Here is a 19030-nt window from a genome sequence, read left to right on the forward strand (position 1 = left end):
AATTTTTACATTAAATTTGCATAACTGTTATTTGAGCCACTTTGACGTAAAATGCACATGGCCATGTGTGTGGGTACAGGTATGCACAGAGAGAGCCTGACAGCTATTGCCTAAGAGGTCCACATGGTTCTCTGCTTCTCCTGCCCTCGTCTGTGTTCATTTGCAGACACCCCGAGTTGCCAGTGAAGCCTTCTAGGAAATCTTTGCCATTTGGTCACCCGATATTAAGCTGCGGCCTAAAGTTAAACGTTAATAAAATCTGTCCCCACTTCTTGTTGTCCTCCTCCCAGTCTTCCTTAAGCCACATCAGCCTATCATTTTATCTCATCACACGGGCAAGAATTCTGAAACCTAGACCCAACTGAGGTCAGAATGCTTACTTGTCTCAACATGAAACTCTAATCTTTGTAATAAGCACGTGCCGTGTTTACTAGTCAGTGAAAACCAGAAAGCATCTGGTAGGTAATGTGTTTGCTCCATAGTGCTGTTCTCTGTAAGAGGCTGGTTGAATTGACTTCTTAAGTGATGGTATGGTTGTCAACAATGTTAGAAAAATACTCTTACCTCTGTCAACAAATGAAAAGTCCCAGCTAACATATTAAACTAGCCTTTATTTTAAGCAATCAAAGTTTGATTAGTGATGCCAATGACCTCATGGCCTAAGGCAACTTAATGCCACTGTCCCTCAGTTCTCTCTTTCTGTAAGAAATGGGGAAATGATAGCAATTTTCTCACTGGGTTGTTGTAAGAATTAAGAGAATTAATGATCACAAAGTGCCTGTTAATCTGAAGTTCTACGTAAGTTTTTGTAATTACTATTCTCATTGTTTTTCTATCAGCTGTTGTAGGGCTAGCTCTCTTGAGTTGAAATAATTAAATGTCAGACCACTGGGGTTTTTATTCCTTAAAATTTTACCTTTAAAAACACCACTATCTGGTAATTCACACAGATCCACCTTTAAGGCGACAGCCCCTTCCTTATTTATTTAGGTTTATTCAGCTGTATCTTGGCAATTTGGTATAATGTATGAATTCTTTGACTCAATCAATATCTATTTTATACCTACTGTGAGAAAAATTAAATACTTTTTTTTGGTTTCATCATCTGCCCCAGTCTAAGCACACACTTAATTTTAGAACCCAAGACCAGAAAAACGTTTTCATATTGTGTCTACATAGGATTCACAAATTCTCAAGTTTTGCCATCTCTGTTAGAATTTTAAATGACATAACTTAAAAAATGAAGACACCTTTTCTGGGGTCAACAACTGACCTTTTAGTTCAGTACTCTGCTAGTAAGTCATTTTTTAGGCACGATATTTGTTGACATAACCCAGTGTGGCAAGGGTCTCTAATAGGAGTGGGAGAGGGACAGTGATACTTCTTGGTGAACCATGTTCTATAACCCTGAGTTGCAATAAACTAGGGATGTGATTACTGTCAACTGAAGGTCATTATCACAAATTCAACAGCAAGAGGAGTAACGAGTTTGGTGCGCGGTGAAGTACAGAGAGACTTTATTCAATGGAAACGGCTCAGTTGTGATATAGCTCAATTGTGGAGCAGCTTGGCTATGGAACAGCTCAACCATGAGACAGCTCAGCTGAAGTGGCTGGGGCAGGACAGCTCAGTTCAGGTGGTATAGCTCCAGCCAGGAAAACTCAGTCTTCATTGGAAATTAAAACTGCATGCCATTTAGGCAGAAGTGAAGCTGGCTATATAGAGAAGAGGCCTGCCCTTGGCCCCACTGTCATTGATTGGTTCTTTCTATGCAAATGAGACTCCAAATCCTCACAGTTCAGCTGGTCTGAATAGCATCATCCTGACTGGTAGAAATGGAGCCACTCTGATTGGTTAGTAGAGATGCAGATGAGGATATAGCTATGACTCTCCTATTGGTCTGGGCAGGTCTTCAGCCAATTGGTTGATGTATGAGGTCCTTTGTAAGGGTTAGCTCAGATGGCAGGAACATAGTGCAATATGCAGCTAACTCAGTGCATCTTTTCCATGAAGGACAGAGAGCATGAGAAGTTTAACAATAACTACTAAACTCTGTTTATAAATTTGAGCCCAATTTGCTACCAGGAGTCCTTAACAGGCATGTGTATTCTAGGGGTTGACACTAGGGTCCATGCTGAGGTTGACTGTTGGATTCCTCCCTCTTGAATCTGCTTGGTACCCATAGCAAACATGCTCTTTTATCCTGATCCTCGCACAACTGCCACTCACTTTCGTTTCAGAAAGGAAAAGAGGAAAGGAATTATTATATATTTCTGTTTTCCTTCCAACCATGTTGCACTTGAATGGCAGCCATTTATCCTGCAGCTCTTCCTTCTATAAGACACATTACTGAAGACTTTCTTCTCCACCGTGATTTCTTTACCAGTTCTGATTCATATCTGTCACACAGATAGCCTACCAAGAAGTTTTATTCCACTTTTCTTATCCTTCTTATTTTCTTTTTAGACTAGGAAGAAAATGTAAGGGAAATACTAGAGTATAATAAGCATGAAGGATTATCACTTTAATTTAAATTTGATCCACATTTCTATCCTTTCCCACTTTTATTCTAGTTGGGAAATTTAAAGCTGTAACTATATTTTTCTCCCTCTAATTTTTTTCAAGGCAGTATTGCAGGGGGTTTTTTTGTTTGTTTTTTTTTCCTGTATTTTTCTGAAGCCGGAAACGGGGAGAGACAGACAGACTCCCGCATGCGCCCAACCGGGATCCACCGGCACGCCCACCGGGGGGCGATGCTCTGCTCCTCTGGGGGGGGGATCGCTCTGTTGCGACCAGAGCCACTCTAGCCCTGGGGCAGAGGCCAAGGAGCCATCCCCAGCGCCTGGGCCATCTTTGCTCCAGTGGAGCTTCCGCTGCGGGAGGGGAAGAGAGAGACAGAGAGGAAGGAGGGGGGAGTGGGGTAGAGAAGCAGATGGGCTCTTCTCCTGTGTGCCCTGGCTGGGAATCGAACCCAGGACTTCTGCACGCCAGGCCGACGCTCTACCACTGAGCCAACCGGCCAGGGCTTGCAGGTTTTGTAGTAACTATTTTTAAAGCAGTTTTGGATTTACAGAAAAATTGAGCAGAAAACACAACAAGAGAGCAAAAGTTCCCATATACCTTCTTTCCACCACAAAGACACTTCCACTACTCTCAACATCCTCCACCTAAGGAGGTTCCATCGTGTAATGCTTAGCACTCTGGACTCTGTCAACATCCTCCACCAGAGTGGAACACTTGTTATAATTGATGAACCTACATTGACACATCATTATCACTTAAACTTCATAGTTTATATTAGGATTCACTCTTGCTATTGTACCTAATATGTTTTTAAACTATAAAATGGCAGGTGTCCGTCATCACAGTATCATACAAAATAGTTTCACTCTGATCCCTTTGCTTTATTCATAGTTTTGCCTTTTCCAGAATGTCATATAGTTGGAATCATACAATACGTAGCCTTTTCAGATTGGCTTTTTTTTGCTTAGTAATATGTATTTCAGTTTTTTCCATGTCTTTTCATAGCTTGATAGCTCTTTATTATTTTAGCAGTAATTAATATTCTAATGTCTGGATGTTCTACAGATTGTTAATCCATTCAATACTGAAGGGCATCTTGGTTGCTTCCAAGTTTTGGCGATTACGACTAAAGCTGCTATAAACATTTGTGTCCAGGTTTTGTGTAGACATAACTTTTCAGCTCTTTTGGGTAAATATCAAAGAGCATGATTGCTGTATTCCCTGGTAAGAGTACATTTAGCTTTGTAAAAAACTGGCATAACATCTTCTAAAGTATTTATACCACTTTTTATTCCCACTAGTAATGAAAGAGAGTTCCAATTGCTTCACATCCTCACCAGCATTTGATGTTGTCAGTGACCTCGATTTGGGTTATTCAAATAGGTACATGAAGAAGATCCAAGGTGGCAGTAAAGTAGGTAGGTGTTACACTCACTTTCTCCCAGGACTGAACTGGAATTACAGCTAAATTATAGAGCAATCATCCTGAATAATCAACAGAAGACTAACTGAAGATGAGTTTTATAACCAAGCAGTCACAGAAGAAGCCACATGGGGAGTGATAGGAAGGGCAGAGATGCAGAGAATCCCTCTGAGAAGTGTGGGGCCTAAATCCCAAACTGGTCGCCCCAGCCCAGAGCATCAGAGCCTGGAAGAGGCACCACATCTGGCTGTGAAAAGCAGAGGGGTTTCTGTCTACCAGGGAGAGATGGCTAGAGACACAGGCACCCTCTTAAAGGGCCAGTGCACAAAATTTCATTCACAGCCACTCACCCTGCGCTCTGACAGAGGGAGGGCAGAGAGGACTAGAGTCATGAGAGGAGAGTCTGGGATTTATGGCTTTGGAAGAGACCTGGGTGACAATCATCAGGATTCCTGTGCTGAGTCATTCTCCAATACCACAGATGCCATCTCTTGGGTAGAACACTCTCCTACATGTGACATCAGCCTGGGGAAAAGCAATTGCTCTACCAGGGGTGCCCAAACTTTTTACACAGGGGGCCAGTTCACTGTCCCTTAGACCGTTAGAGGACCGCCACATACAGTGCTCCTCTCACTGACCACCAATGAAAGAGGTGCCCCTTCCAGAAGTGCGGCCGGGGGCCGGATAAATGGCCTCAGAGGGCCGCATGTGGCCCGCGGGCCGTAGTTTGGGGATGCCTGCTCTACCCCCTCCAGCCCTTCTTACCCCCCCCTGCAGAGCTTTGGCACTGCTGGAGAGTCAGCCGCATTGGCCATGGTGTAGAAATCTGGGCACACTCAGTGGGTATCAGTGCTCAGTTGTCTGACTTTGGAGCAGGGGTCATTTCTTCTCACTTCCCTGTGACTGACTGGCACTTCCACCCCGTGGGAGGTTCAATAGAACCATCCCCCCAGCTTCTTGCAGACCCACCTTCCTGCCTCTGGTGGCCTCAACTGCCTGACTTCTAGTGCCCTGCTGAGGTCAGCGAAAAATCTAGGTCAGACAGCCTTGTAGCTCTGGGGTGGGGGCCACACCCACCACCTTCCCTCAAGCCTAATTAGTCCTCCCCATAATGGGAGATCCTAGACCCCTCCTCCTGACTCTGCCACAGGCTCTTTTAGTGACTGAGCCTGACAGACAGCCACAGACAGCAGCAGCCAGAGGATCTTGTGTGGGGGTGGGGGGTGGGGGGGAGACCTTTGGGCCTTTGATGACCTGCCCCGGGACCAAGTGCTGATAAAATCTAGCCTTGGTACACAGTTTGATCCTTCCCACATACACTCAGGTCCGGAAGAGGCAGACACAAACTGTGGGTCACATGTAGTCCCAAACAGGTTGCTGAGGGCCAGACACAGGCAGCACCTTACATTTGCCTGCACCAGAGTCCCTCCCAAGAGGCTCAGAACCCACGCACCCAGTGGCCAGCTTCAAACGTCAGAGCAGGATCCAGCTAGCTTCACAAGCAGCATATCCAAACGGAGACCTTGACCAGCACCAAACCCAGCCGGGTGAGGTTTGTTTCCTAATGTCCGTACCTGCACAGCAGCTCACGTGCCTTTGTTGGAGTGAAGCCTCGTAGTCAGCCAGCCTGAGTGTTGATTCCCCACACACAACAGGCCATTAGCAATCAAGGCTCAATTAAAACAGGAGAACCAAAATAACCCACACAAGGGACATTCCTGGAGCATCCAGCCCAGGTGATGAAGAAGACTGCACCACTGGATCCCACAGAACACCTACTACTTACGGCACCCCACGAAGACTGAGAGTCATAGCAGACTGATACAATACATAGAAGCAAACACAAAGAGGCAACCAAAATGGGGAGACAAAGAAACAGGCAGGCCCCAAATGACAGAACAGGAGAGATCTCCAGAAAAAGAGCTAACTGAAATAGAGGTAAGCAATTTATCAGCTATAAAGTTTAAAGTAATGATAATAAGAATGCTCAACAGCATGAAAAAAAAAAAAAGAACATAGAAACCATAAAAAAAAAAGTAACAGAAGTGGAGAATGCAAAATCTGACATCAAGAATACGCTGGAAGAAATAAACAGCCAGTTGGATGAAGCAGAGGACTGAATCAGCGATTTGGAAGACAAAGTAAAGAAAGTAAAAATAATCACCCAATCAGAGCAGCAAAAAGAAAAAAAGAATTTTAAAAAATGAAGATAATTTAAGGGACCTTTGGGACAACATGAAACATAACAACATCTACATCATAGGGGTACCAGAAGAAGAAGAGAAATCTATTAGGAAAAATAATGACTGAAAATTTCCCTAACCTGGTTAAGGAAATAGACATTCAAGTCCAGGAAGCACAGAGAGTCCCACACAAGATGAACCAAAAGAGACACATCAGAATTAAAATAGCAAAGAGAAGACAAAGAGAAAATCTTAAAAGAAACAAGAGAAAAGCAGTTAGTTACTTACAGGGAAGCTCCTCATAAGGCTGTCAGCTGATTTCTCACCAGAAATATTTCAGGCCAGAAGAGATTGGCATGAAATAGTCAAAGTGACCAAAAGCAAGGATCTACAATACAACCAAGACTACTTTACACAGCAAAGCTATCATTTAAAATTGAAGGAGAAATAAAGAGCTTCCCAGACAAGAAAAAGCAAAAGGAGTTTGTCACCATCAAACCAGTATTACAGTGAAGAGGGGGAGGGCTTGGAGGGACGGGGTGGGGGAGGGGGAGGAGGGGAGGGAGAGGAAGAAAAAAAACAGAGGAACATGGTTAAAAGACTAAAATGTCAATAAATATGACTCAATCAATAATCACTTTAAATATAATAAATGGTTTAAATGCTCCAATCAAAAAACCTAGGGTGAGTGAATGGATCAGAAAACAAAAGGTGCATAATGTTACCTTTTATTTTGATTGCATTTCCCTAATGACACAGGGTGTGGAGCATCCTTTTGTAGGTTTATTTGCCATCTATCTGTATTCTTTGGTGAGGTAATTTATTAAGGTATTTTGCCCATTTTTTAATCGGTTTGTTTTCTTATGTTGAGTTTTAAGGGTTTTTGTGTATTTTGGATAACAGTTCTTTATTAAATGTGTATTTTGCAAATATTTTTACTTAACCTGTGACTTGTCTTTTCATTTTCTTGTGTATTTCACAGAAAAGAACTTATTTACTTTTAATTAAGTATAACATCAGTTATTTCATTTATGGGTCATGCCATTGATGTTTTTTCTAATTAGTCATTGCCAAACACCAGGTCATCTAGATTTTTTTCTTTGTTATCTTCAACTTACTATGTTTTACATTTTACATTTAGGTATATTATCCAGTTTGAATAAATTTTTATGAAGGTTGTAAGGTCTGTTGGCTAGATTAATTTTTTTGCATATGGTCATATAGTTGTTCCAGCACCATTTGTTGAAAAGATTATCGTGTGTGTGTGCGCGCGCGCGCGCGCTCGTGCACGTGCGCATGTGTTGCCTTTGCATTTGTCAAAAATCAGTTGTCTGTTTTGAATGTGTCTCTTTCTCATCTCTTCTGTCTCATTGGTCTTTTTAACTGTTTTTCACCAGTACGACACTGTCTTGACTATTGAAGCTTTTTAGTTAGTATTGAAGTACGTAATACCAACCCTCCAACCTTGTTTTCCTCCATCAATATTGTATTGGCTAGTCTGGATCCTTTGCCTCGGCATATAAACTTTAGAATAAGTTTGTTGATAGCTACAGAGTAATTTGCTGAAGTTTTGATTGGGATTGCATTGAATTAATAGATCAAGTTGGGAAGAACTCACATCTTGATTATATTGGCTTCCTAGCCATGTACATTGATTATCTCTTGCACTTATTTATTTCTTTGATTTCCTTCATTAGAATTGTATAGTTTTCTTCATGTAGATCGTATATACAATGGATGGGCAAAAGTAGGCTTACAGTTTTTTGTATGAAAAATAATACAATAATAGTACAAGATAAATAATAGTAAAGAATAAACTCTGTGTTCTGTGTTACAACTGTAAACCTACTTTTTGTGTGTGTGACAGACAGAGAGAGGGACAGATAGGGACAGACAGACAGGAAGGAAAGATGAGAAGCATCAATTCTTCATTGCAGTAGCTTAGTTATTCAGTGGCTACTTTCTCGTATGTGCCTTGACTGGGAAGCTACAGCAGAGCAAGTGACCCCTTGCTCAAGCCAGCTACCTTGGGCTCAAGCCAGTGACCGTGGGCTTCAAGCCAGCCACCTCTGGGCTCAAGCCAGCAACCCTGGGGTCATGTCTGTTATCCCATGTTCAAGCCAGTGACCCCGTACTCAAGCTGGTAATCCCGCATTCAAGCCGGCGACCTTGGGGTTTCGAACCTGGATCCTCTGCATCCCAATCTGACGCTCTATCCACTGCGTCACCGCCTGGTCAGGATGTAAACTTACTTTTGTCCCACCATTTATTTGTTAAATTTATACCTAAGGCCTGACCAGGCAGTGGCGCAGTGGATGGAGCATCGGACTGGGATGCAGAGGACCCAGGTTCGAGACCCTGAGGTCGCCAGGTTGAGCACGGGCTCATCTGGTTTGAGCAAAAGCCCACCAGCTTGAACCCAAGGTCGCTGGCTCCAGTAAGGGGGTTACTCGGTCTGCTGAAGGCCCGCGGTCAAGGCACATATGAGAAGGCAATCAATGAACAGCTAAAGTGATGCAACGCGCAATGAAGAACTGATGCTTGATGTTTCTCATCTCTCTCCCTTCCTGTCTGTCTGTCCCTGTCTATCCCTCTCTCTGACTCACTCTCTGTCTCTGTAAAAAATTAATTAATTAAAAAATTAAAAAAAAATTTATACCTAAGTAGTTCTTTTGGGTGGTGCTAATGTAAATGGTTTTGTGTTTTTTATTTAAAATTTCACTTTTATATACCATTGATGGTATATAGGAAAATGATTGACTTTTTAATATTAACCTTGCTCTGCACCTGTATTTATGCAATCTTGCTTTAGTCACTTGTCAACTTGAGGAGCTTTTCTGTCCATTTTTTTTTCATATTTTATGAATAGATAATCATGTCATCTGCAAAGATAATTTTATTTCTTCCTTCCCAAACAATATTCCTTTTATTCCCTTCTTTTGTCTTATTGTATTAGCTCGGACTTCCATGCAGTGTTGAAACAGAATAATGAAAGGATGCTTGCCTTGTCCCTAATCTTAACAGGAAAGCTTTTAAATTGCTCACCATTAAGTATGATATTAGATGTAGAGGTTTCTGTAAATGATCTTTTATCAAGTTGAGGAAATTCCCCATCTATTTCTAGCTTGCCGAGAGATTTTTATCATGAATGAGTTGTTTTTATTTCATGCATTTTCTGCATATTTTTAGATCAAGTGATTCCTCTTTGTTAGCCTCTTATGTGATGGATTACATTAGTTAATGTTTGAATATTTAACTGGTCTTGTATATTTGGAATATACGCCATTTGCTTGTGTGTATAATTAATTTTATACATTTTGGTGTTCAATTTGTTGAGGATTTTTGGCATCTACATTTATGAGAAATATTGGCTGTAGTTTGGTGGGGGTTTTTTCCTTGTAATTTCTTTCTCTGGTCTTTGTATTGGGGTAAGGCCAGTTTCATAAAATTACACTGCTCACAAAAATTAGGGGATATTTTGTAGTTTCGTATTCATTTTGAAATATCCCCTAATTTTTGTGATCACTAGAGTTAGGAAGTATCCCCACTGGTTTTGTCTCCTGGAAGAGATTGTAGGCAATGGTTTAATTATTTCTTAAAAGTTTACAGGGAACACATCTAGGCCTTGTGCTTTTTGTTTTTAGAAGTTTATTAATTATTGATTCAATTTCTTTGCTAGAAAAAGGACTATTTCTGTTGTCTATTTCTATTTGTGTGACTTTTGACAGATTGTGTCTCTCAAGGAATTGGTTCATTTCATCTAGGTTATCATTTTGTGCTCATTGAATAGTTTATAACATTTCCTTATTATCCTTTTAATGCCCATGGGATCTGTAGTGGTGTTCTCTCTTTCATTTCTGGTTTTAGTAATCTGTGTCTTCTCTTTTTTCTTAGCTAGTCTGGTTAAAGGCTTATCAATTTTATTGATCTTTTCAAAGAATCACCTTTTGCTTTTATTGATATTCTCTGTTGATTTCCTGTTTTCAATTTCATTGATTTCTGTTGTAATTTTTATTTATTTTCTGTGTTTACTTCTGTTTTCTTCTGTTTAGTTTGCTTTTTTTATTCAAGAAATAGAAGCTTAGATTATTGATTTTAAGTATTTATTCCTTTCTAATATTTGCATTCAATGCTATAAATTTCCCTCTCTGCACTGTTTTCCTATATTTTACAGATTTTAATAAGTTGTATTTTCATTTTCATGTCATTTATCTTTTAAATTTTTTCCTGAGATTTTATTTTTGAATCATGTATTAAGAAGTGTGTGGTTGAATCTCCCCATATTATGGAGATTTGTATTAATTTATAGTTTAATTCCATTGTGGTCTCTGAGAGCATACATTGCATGATTTCTATTTTTATATTTATTTTAAAGTGTGTTTTATGGTCCAGAAGTGGTCTGGTCTATCTTTGTGAATTTTCTCTTTGAACTTGAGAAGAAGTGTATTCTAGTATTGTCAGATGAAGTATTCTATAGATGTCAGTTATATCAAGTTGATTGAGGATGCTGTTGAGTTCAACTATGTTCTTACTGATTTTTCTGCCTTATGGATCTGTCCATTCCTGTAGAGGGGTGGTGGATTCATCTATTTCTCTCAGTGCTATCAGTTTATGCCTCACATAGTTTGATGCTCTGTTTTAGACACATATACATTAAAGATTGTTAAGTCTTCTTGGAGAATTGACCCCTTTATCATTATGGAATGCCTTTCTTTGCCCGGATAACTTTCCTTGTTCTGACATCTGCTCTCCTTTCTTTTGACTAACATTAGCATAATCTATCTTTTGCTATCCCTTATTTCAAAATGCATATTTTTCTACTCCTTTTTCCAGAAGCCCTAGGTGATCTTTGCTTCAGTCCTTCCTGTGAGGACCTGGTAGGGGTCCTGGAGGAAAGACTCACAAAAGTATAGGGGGACCTCTAAGACTGGACCCCTGGAGTTTATAAGTCTCAGGCTTGTCCACACTGAACCTCCAGTAATTTGTCAATTACACTTTAGGTTTTTCTACCCCACTGCTGGTTCTCATGAGATTTCAGATTTCTGCTCATGGATTTCTGCTCTGGTGAATTGTATTCTCTGTATCCACCTGTTTGTCTCTGTAATTGGGGTTTGGGGGCAGTGATTTGTCCTTTGACTTCCATTATCTGATGAATACTCTAAGAAGAGGGGTTAATTTTCAGTTTGTTCAGCTTTTCACTTGTTGTTAGGACAAAGTGATGACTTCCAAGCTTCTTACATGCTGAACTGTACACCAAAGGCCTCTCTCTGATTGCTGATGATGCATTTTAATGTCAGTAGGAACTTTATATATATATATATATATATATATATACACACACACACACACACACACACACACACACATACATTTTTACTAAGGGTCTTTGAGATTCATGCCATTCAAAATTGAAGATTTGAGATTAAAATATCTCAGGCAAGCCATTTGTTAAAAATCAAAAGGGAAATAAATTTACTTGTGTCTTTAGGTAAGATTGCAAAGAAAATTGCTTCCACTTACAAAGGCTCCCTGAACAAAACACTTTATTTCATTAACTTTATGAAGTTTTTCTGACAGTTTTCAAAGTTTTCACTTGAAAAAAGAAAAAAAAATGCAGATTTGCAACACAAAGCCCATAAGAGAAACGGAATAAAAGAGAAAGAGAAAACTCCAGTTTCTCCCCGGTCGTTCCCAAGCCTCAATTCCAAATCTACCATTCCTCAACCATCTGTAGTTGTGGACTACTGCACTAGGCTGGCTGTGTGTGAGAACTAGGAAAATCCCAAGCCATACTTAAAACCTTTATAACCTGGCTGGGTACTTTTGATAGGTAGGTTATAGAACAACTGTCCTGACTAATGGTTTGATATGAAAATGATTACTTCAGTTGACAAGTATATTGGATACCATCTGCTTTGTGTAAAGCATTGGCTAGATGCTGGTAAATTAATCCTACCTTTTCAAAACCCAATTAGTTATGGGGTGATAGACTATTTATACTTGAAAGCAATTTGGTGATCATTATAATGTAACTTGTAAGGAAATGTAAATTAATGAAACACTGTAGTAGAGATAGCATATTGCTCTACAACATTGGTCCCCAACCTTTTTCGAGCCACGGACCGGTTTAATGTCAGAAAATATTTTCACAGACCGGCCTTTAGGGTGGGATGGATAAATGTATCACGTGACCGAGACAAGTGTCAAAAGTGAGTCTTAGACAGATGTAACAGAAGGAATCTGGTCATTTTTTAAAAATAAAACATCGTTCAGACTTAAATATAAATAAAACGGAAATAATGTAAGTTATTTATTCTTTCTCTGCGGACCAGTCCCAAATGGCCCACGGACCGGTACCGGTCCACAGCTCGGGGGTTGGGGACCACTGCTCTAGAATGAATACTTTCAGGTCAGAGAGATCTGGGATGCAATACCAGTTCCACCATTTGGACAAGTCACCTAACTTCTCTGAGACTTAGTTCTTCATCTGTAGAACAGGAAGTAAGAGTAGCTCTGTAAACCTAGGAGGACGAAGTGAGTTAGCACCTGTGGTGTATACTGTTTGTGCACACAGTAGTTGTGCACTGTCAGTTAGTTTCTGCTCCCTCCATTCCAGTGCAGTTTTCCAATGCCGTTTCTAATGGGGAGCAGAAGTGCCCATGAACATGCTTTGTTTGGGCCATACAGTATTTTATTTTTTTTAATTGGAATTATTTGATGACACTTAAAATTTCTTAAAGATCAAATAAAATCTGGATCTCTGGTTTCTCCTGAAACTCGCAATGTGTGGGACCTCCAGCTGGAGCTGGTGGCTGTTTCCCCATCTTCACCACTCCTTGTAGTCTTGTGCCTACTTCTCTCACTCATGTGACCTGCCTGGCCCTAGTGAGAGAACTGTGCTTGTGACAGCTGATGCAAGTAAAAATGTGGGGAGACAGTAAGATCAATGCAGGAAGCCTTGCTGAACACATTGTGAACTGGGTTTTGAAGCAGGTTTATGGACGTAGAGCATGTGTTTAATGGATACGAGCTTAAAGCTCTAGGTCTCTGACTGGATCCTGATATGAACAGGTTCTCTTAAGTCCTTAAGAGTCTCCTTTTGTGCTTAAAGACGATCCTCAATGAAGTGGACAGCATGACAGCCTGACCGTAGTTCACGCACGGGGAGGACTGTTAAGGAGAAAGAGCTTTACTTGTACCAGCTTTGGTTTTATTGCTGCACACATCCCCCATCCACCACCAGCTCCCACCAACACCACCAGTACGTCCATTGTCACTTCCTAACCTCTAAGGATCGGAGGAATACAAGCAAGAAAAGACGGGAAGGGAAGCCTGATGAACTTGGCTGTGCCTTTCTTCACAGGCAGAACAAAAGAAAATAGTGCAGCAATTATCAGCATAAATCAGTCCAAAGCAAATCAAAGAAACTCCAGCAAAATGGGGATAGTTTGTCTGAAACATGGAGCTAGTTGTCTCAGTCCTCTACTTCCGTGTTTCCGGAGAGACCTGGCCTGAGAATGCTTTTCCGGTGAGCTAGCAGATACAGGCGTGGAGAGAAAATGTATCATTGTAGACGCGGCTGTGGAGTGCAGGCCTGATGCTGCCTCTGCCCAGAACACCTGTAGAGAACGTGGAGGCTTCTGTGCCCTCCGACCAGACCAGCGAGGTGGGCGAGGGGGGAAGGGGCTTGGGAGATGGTGACCGCGGTCTGCACGCCGGTGGGAGGGGAGCGCAGCGCCCTCGAATCCCACTGGCTGACTTTACAAAATCTTTACAAAGTTAACACTGTCATAGATGTTACAGGTGATTTTTATTTTTCTGTTTTAAAAAAATATATCTTTTTTCCAACAACTTTTAGCAATGAAAAGGGCAACTTATTGATGAAACGGTTCTGCTTTCAAAGTATGACATTAAAAGACGACTATAACTACAGGCAAGAAAGCATTTGGATTATGCAGCATTTGGAAATGATAATAAATATTATCCGTATGGTCTACCGTTGTCAGTGCCGTACACTGCATTAGCCATCACTTAATATGGGGGTGAGCTTGATTATGCGGCTCATTTTGATTCTGCTGTGTCCTAGGTCAGTCGGAGTCAGGATAATTTACTACAAATAGCTGCCATTTTCTTTTGTAAGTGTTGCTAGGTGCTTATGCAGAATTAGAATATTTTAGGGCAAAATATTTTAGGTATTATGGCACTATAGTCCTCTTAAACCAGCGGTTCTCAACCTGTGGGTCGCGACCCCGGCGGGGGTCAAACGACCAAAACACAGGGGTCGCCTAAAATAAAATATGTATTTTCCGATGGCTTTAGGCGACCCCTGTGTTTTGGTCATAGACCCCCGTCGGGGTCGCGACCCACAGGTTGAGAACCGCTATCTTAAACCTTCTCACTTTATACCTTCTCCTTAAGCATCTGTAATTCCATTCTTGTCTGTCTTGGGTGCATAAAACAACCTCCGGTAGTAAAAGCTATAAAAATCTGTTTTATCTGTTTATTTGCATGTCAGTTTCCCTCAGGTTTATGGCTTTTGTCCAGGTATCTGTGACTTTAGATGACGAGCTTTTGGTGGTCAATAAAGATGTAAAGGCCAATGTTAAACTGTGTCTCCTAAAATATTGGAAACCTCCATGCCTTTCTGCCTTCCTCAGCTCTGTACATCCTCTTCCCCTGAGGGAGGGCGCGAGGGGACTGCCTCCTCTTTTAAACTTTCTAGGGTAGCCAACTTAAGATTTATTATTATTATTATTATTATTGTTATTATTATTATTACATTCTGCTCTGTTGACACACCTTGATGGGGAGCTAATTGGGGTCACTGGGGATTTGGTCCAGTGTCATAGCATCTGAGAACCGAGAACACACCCCTGCAGTGCTCCGCGGCCTGAGCCGCTCTGGCCTGTGCAGCTTCTGTGTCCCAGCCTGCTCTGCTCTGTAGATCCACCACAGTGCGGGTTCTGTGTCCCAGCCCGCTCTGCTCTGCAGTTCTACCACAGTGCGGGTTCTGTGTCCCAGCCCGCTCTGCTCTGCAGTTCTACCACAGTGCGGGTTCTGTGTCCCAGCCCGCTCTGCTCTGTAGATCCACCACAGTGCGGGGTCTGTGTCCCAGCCCGCTCTGCTCTGCAGATCCACCACAGTGCGGGGTCTGTGTCCCAGCCCGCTCTGCTCTGTAGATCCACCACAGTGCGGGTTCTGTGTCCCGGCCCACTCTGCTCTGTAGATCCACCACAGTGCGGGGTCTGTGTCCCAGCCCGCTCTGCTCTGTAGATCCACCACAGTGAGGGTTCTGTGTCCCAGCCCGGTCCCCTGATGCGCTCCTCGCCGCTCTGCTCTGCAGTTCTACCACATGCCTCTGAGATTCATTCTTAGGTTATTGAGTTTTGCTTGGGGAGTATTTATTAGAGAGATCTACTTTTTGCTACTGAATATGGAAATGTAGAAAATAACAGTAAAAGGTGAGTAACCAGAAGCCTATCAGAAAGTAGAAAATGATTCTGTTGTACTACATTAAAACAGTCACTGTCCGTTTTAATTTAGCTTATAGAAGCAAAAACAAACTAATGTTCTAGGTCATACGTTCCTGATACCATTGGATTTATTTGAGGCTAAGCAGTGGATGGTTTTCATCTGTCTCTCTGCAGCTAACAGAGAACCTGCTATCTAAATAGTACAATAAATCAATGTCAGGAAAACGATTAATTTAACAGAAGTTACTCCTCATTGCCAGTGCACATGTCAGTGCCTCGTTCTCTATTCAGATGCATGGCTACATAATGAACTCTTTGTCCTAAGGAAACTCGCCAAGAAGCGGAAGGAGACCATGAGCAGCACCCGGCAGGAGATGACTGTGATGGTGAACTCCATGGACAAGAGCTATGCCGAGCAAGGCACGAACTGCGACGAGGCGTTCTCATTCATGGACACGCACAATCTGAATGGGAGATGTAAGTGCACGTGTTTCTTGGCATCTACATAATCTCTCTTGTTTTTCATCATTCCAGATGGTACTGGGGGATTAAGAAAACAAAAAACTCCCTAAAGAATTCTTAAGTCTTACCAGTTTCTTCAAGTCCCTTTAAGCAGTCCGGAGACTTCTCCACATGCTGTGGGTTGCTCGGGTGAGATGATATGGTCAAGGTAATAGGGCCAGATCAGAGGGGACAGGAAGCCACAGTTACAGTTATGTCAAGACTTAGTCTTGACACAAAGGCTTCTCCCCTTTCCAAGAAGAAGGCACCTGCTTTTCATCATTCTTTTTGTTGTTTACACCCTATTTGTAAGCTAACCAGGTGTGGAATTGCGTAAGGGGAGCCTGTTTAAAAAAAACAGTTCATTAAATGGAAATAACAAGTTAATTGTTTATTTGTTTAGCTGACAGGTTCTGCCTTTATTATAGGGCTATCAGTGGCAATTAATAAGTTAAACTGTATTTCCACTTCACCAGGCTTACATTTCACACTAGGTGGGTAAACCACGCTCACCTGATACCTTCCCACACTGCCACCTGCGATCCAGGGACAAAGCATTATTTTAGGAAGCCAGTAATTACATTGCTTATATAAAATACAACAAGAGCAGTTGTTGTGTCCCCGGTGATCTTCTCAGAGACAGAAGTAAATCCATGATGTGCTCCTGTGGTTCATGGCCCTACTGGGTTCAGGGTCAGCATTTTTTTTTTTTTTGCATTTTTCTGAAGCTGGAAACAGGGAGAGACAGTCAGACAGACTCCCGCATGCGCCCGACCGGGATCCACCTGGCATGCCCACCATGGGGCCACGCTCTGCCCATCAGGGGGCGATGCTTTGCCCATCCTGGGCATCGCCATGTTGCGACCAGAGCCACTCTAGCGCCTGAGGCAGAGGCCACAGAGCCATTCCCAGCGCCCAGGCCATCTTTGCTCCAATGGAGCCTTGGCTGCGGGAGGGGAAGAGAGAGACAGAGAGGAAGGTGCGGCGGAGGGGTGGAGAAGCAAATGGGCGCTTCTCCTGTGTGCCCTGGCCGGGAATCGAACCCGGGTCCTCCGCACACTAGGCCGATGCTCTACCGCTGAGCCAACTGGCCAGGGCCTGGGGTCAGCATTTTTTTTACCATGTGAGACCCACGCCACAGAATGCCACTCATCCTGGCTGCGTCATCGGGATGTAGGACAGCATCGCGGATGGAATAAAAGTGTGCTGTCACCCTTACTAATGTGAAGACTGGGGACCTCGTGACTGAGAAGCACAGGAACCTGGTCTCTGTGGGGAGAGGGCAGATCCGGGTTGGACGGTGTGTGCCTGTGTCCTGACCACCCACGTGGCCTGTTGTGAGTCTGCAGCTCTCCCCTACGCACTTCTCCTCTCCCCTGTCACCGTGCGGTCACCGCTCACGCCTGCGCCCATGCCTCGCCTTTCCCCTGCAGTCAGCAACGCTCTATAGAGTTCAGCCGCCTACTTCTTTGTTTGTGGTGGCTGTGGTTGTCCATCTGTCCCTGTTCAGAGGTGCTACATTTGTTTATTCTACACGCACAGCTAGCCTAGTGGAGCGGGGGTTCAGCAGACACAGCTTCGGCCCCAGTGGGCAGCCCAGCACTCCTCACCATTGGTCATTGTTCTTAGCCCTTTCCTGTCATTTTCAATGTGGGTGACAGAATCTATGACGCCTTAGTACCCCACACTACAGCTTATATTTTTCATTTTGTGATGCATTTGGTGTGGGCTGGGATGGGAGATGTTCTCCCCAACAACGACAAGGTGAGAATTTTTTATTTGCCGTTATTTCTTGAATGGTAGTATGTAAGGGACCACACAGGTATATGCTCTCACTTTCCAGGAGAACCCATTAATGTTCCAGATTCTCTATTTCATGGTAAAATTTCTCACGAATAAATTTACTTGGAATTACCTGCCCAAAGAGAGCAGGTTACCTGCCCTAGAGACCTACATTAGTAGTTTCTAGGCTTTTGAAATTTGAACAACAGAGGATATTTGCCTCTGAACAGGAAATTTAACCTGACAAGTTACTTTTTAAAAAGTAAATGTAGATGTGGAAGTCCCAAACGGTTCATACAAAGGTGACCATGGCAGAAGCCAGCAGCTTCTAAGCCAGGTCACCTGCTATTGGGCACTCGTCGTTGCCTCCCATCAGTGCAGCCGATAGAGAAAACAAGGCAGTGTGCATTCCATTGTCTTCTCATTCTTTTTTTATTTTAGAGAGAGAGTAACGGAGAGAGACAGAGAGAGAGAGAAGCATTCGTTTGTTGTTTCACTTGGTTGTGTATTCACTGGTTGCTTCCCATGTGTGCCCTGACTGGGAATCGAATCCAACTTGGTGTTTCAGCCTGACACTCAACCCGACTGGGCTAACTGGCCAGAGCCTCTTCCCACCCTTTGAACAATGAGTAGGTTCAAATTCCATCCATCGGAATGGAATGACCCCATTATACTGTTCTCCTAATGCCTTTAAAACAAGAAAATAGCCCTGGCCGGTTGGCTCAGCGGTAGAGCGTCGGCCTAGCGTGCAGAGGACCCGGGTTCGATTCCCGGCCAGGGCACATAGGAGAAGCGCCCATTTGCTTCTCCACCCCTCCGCCGCGCCTTCCTCTCTGTCTCTCTCTTCCCCTCCCGCAGCCAAGGCTCCATTGGAGCAAAGATGGCCCGGGCGCTGGGGATGGCTCTGTGGCCTCTGCCCCAGGCACTAGAGTGGCTCTGGTCGCAACATGGCGACACCCAGGAGGGTCGCAACATGGCGATGCCCAGGATGGGCAGAGCATCGCCCCCTGGTGGGCAGAGCGTCGCCCCCTGGTGGGCGTGCCGGGTGGATCCCGGTCGGGCGCATGCGGGAGTCTGTCTGACTGTCTCTCCCTGTTTCCAGCTTCAGAAAAATGCAAAACAAAAAAAAAACAAGAAAATAGCAA

At 43.0% G+C, this 19030-nt stretch overlaps 1 protein-coding gene across 5 annotated transcripts in view; it reads left to right on the forward strand.

Moving 5' to 3' along the window:
* PTPRM (protein tyrosine phosphatase receptor type M) overlaps positions 1 to 19030 on the forward strand; it is an 899870-nt gene that overhangs the window by 704293 nt on the left and 176547 nt on the right. For all 5 annotated transcript variants that reach the window (XM_066246290.1, XM_066246286.1, XM_066246288.1 and 2 more), the window contains one exon: positions 15928 to 16079. In XM_066246290.1, coding sequence (XP_066102387.1) covers positions 15928 to 16079 — 152 coding nt within the window. The remainder of the gene's footprint in view (positions 1 to 15927; positions 16080 to 19030) is intronic.

Source organism: Saccopteryx bilineata, chromosome 11 (genome assembly GCF_036850765.1).
Source record: "Saccopteryx bilineata isolate mSacBil1 chromosome 11, mSacBil1_pri_phased_curated, whole genome shotgun sequence".
Classification (NCBI taxonomy): Eukaryota; Metazoa; Chordata; class Mammalia; order Chiroptera; family Emballonuridae; genus Saccopteryx; species Saccopteryx bilineata.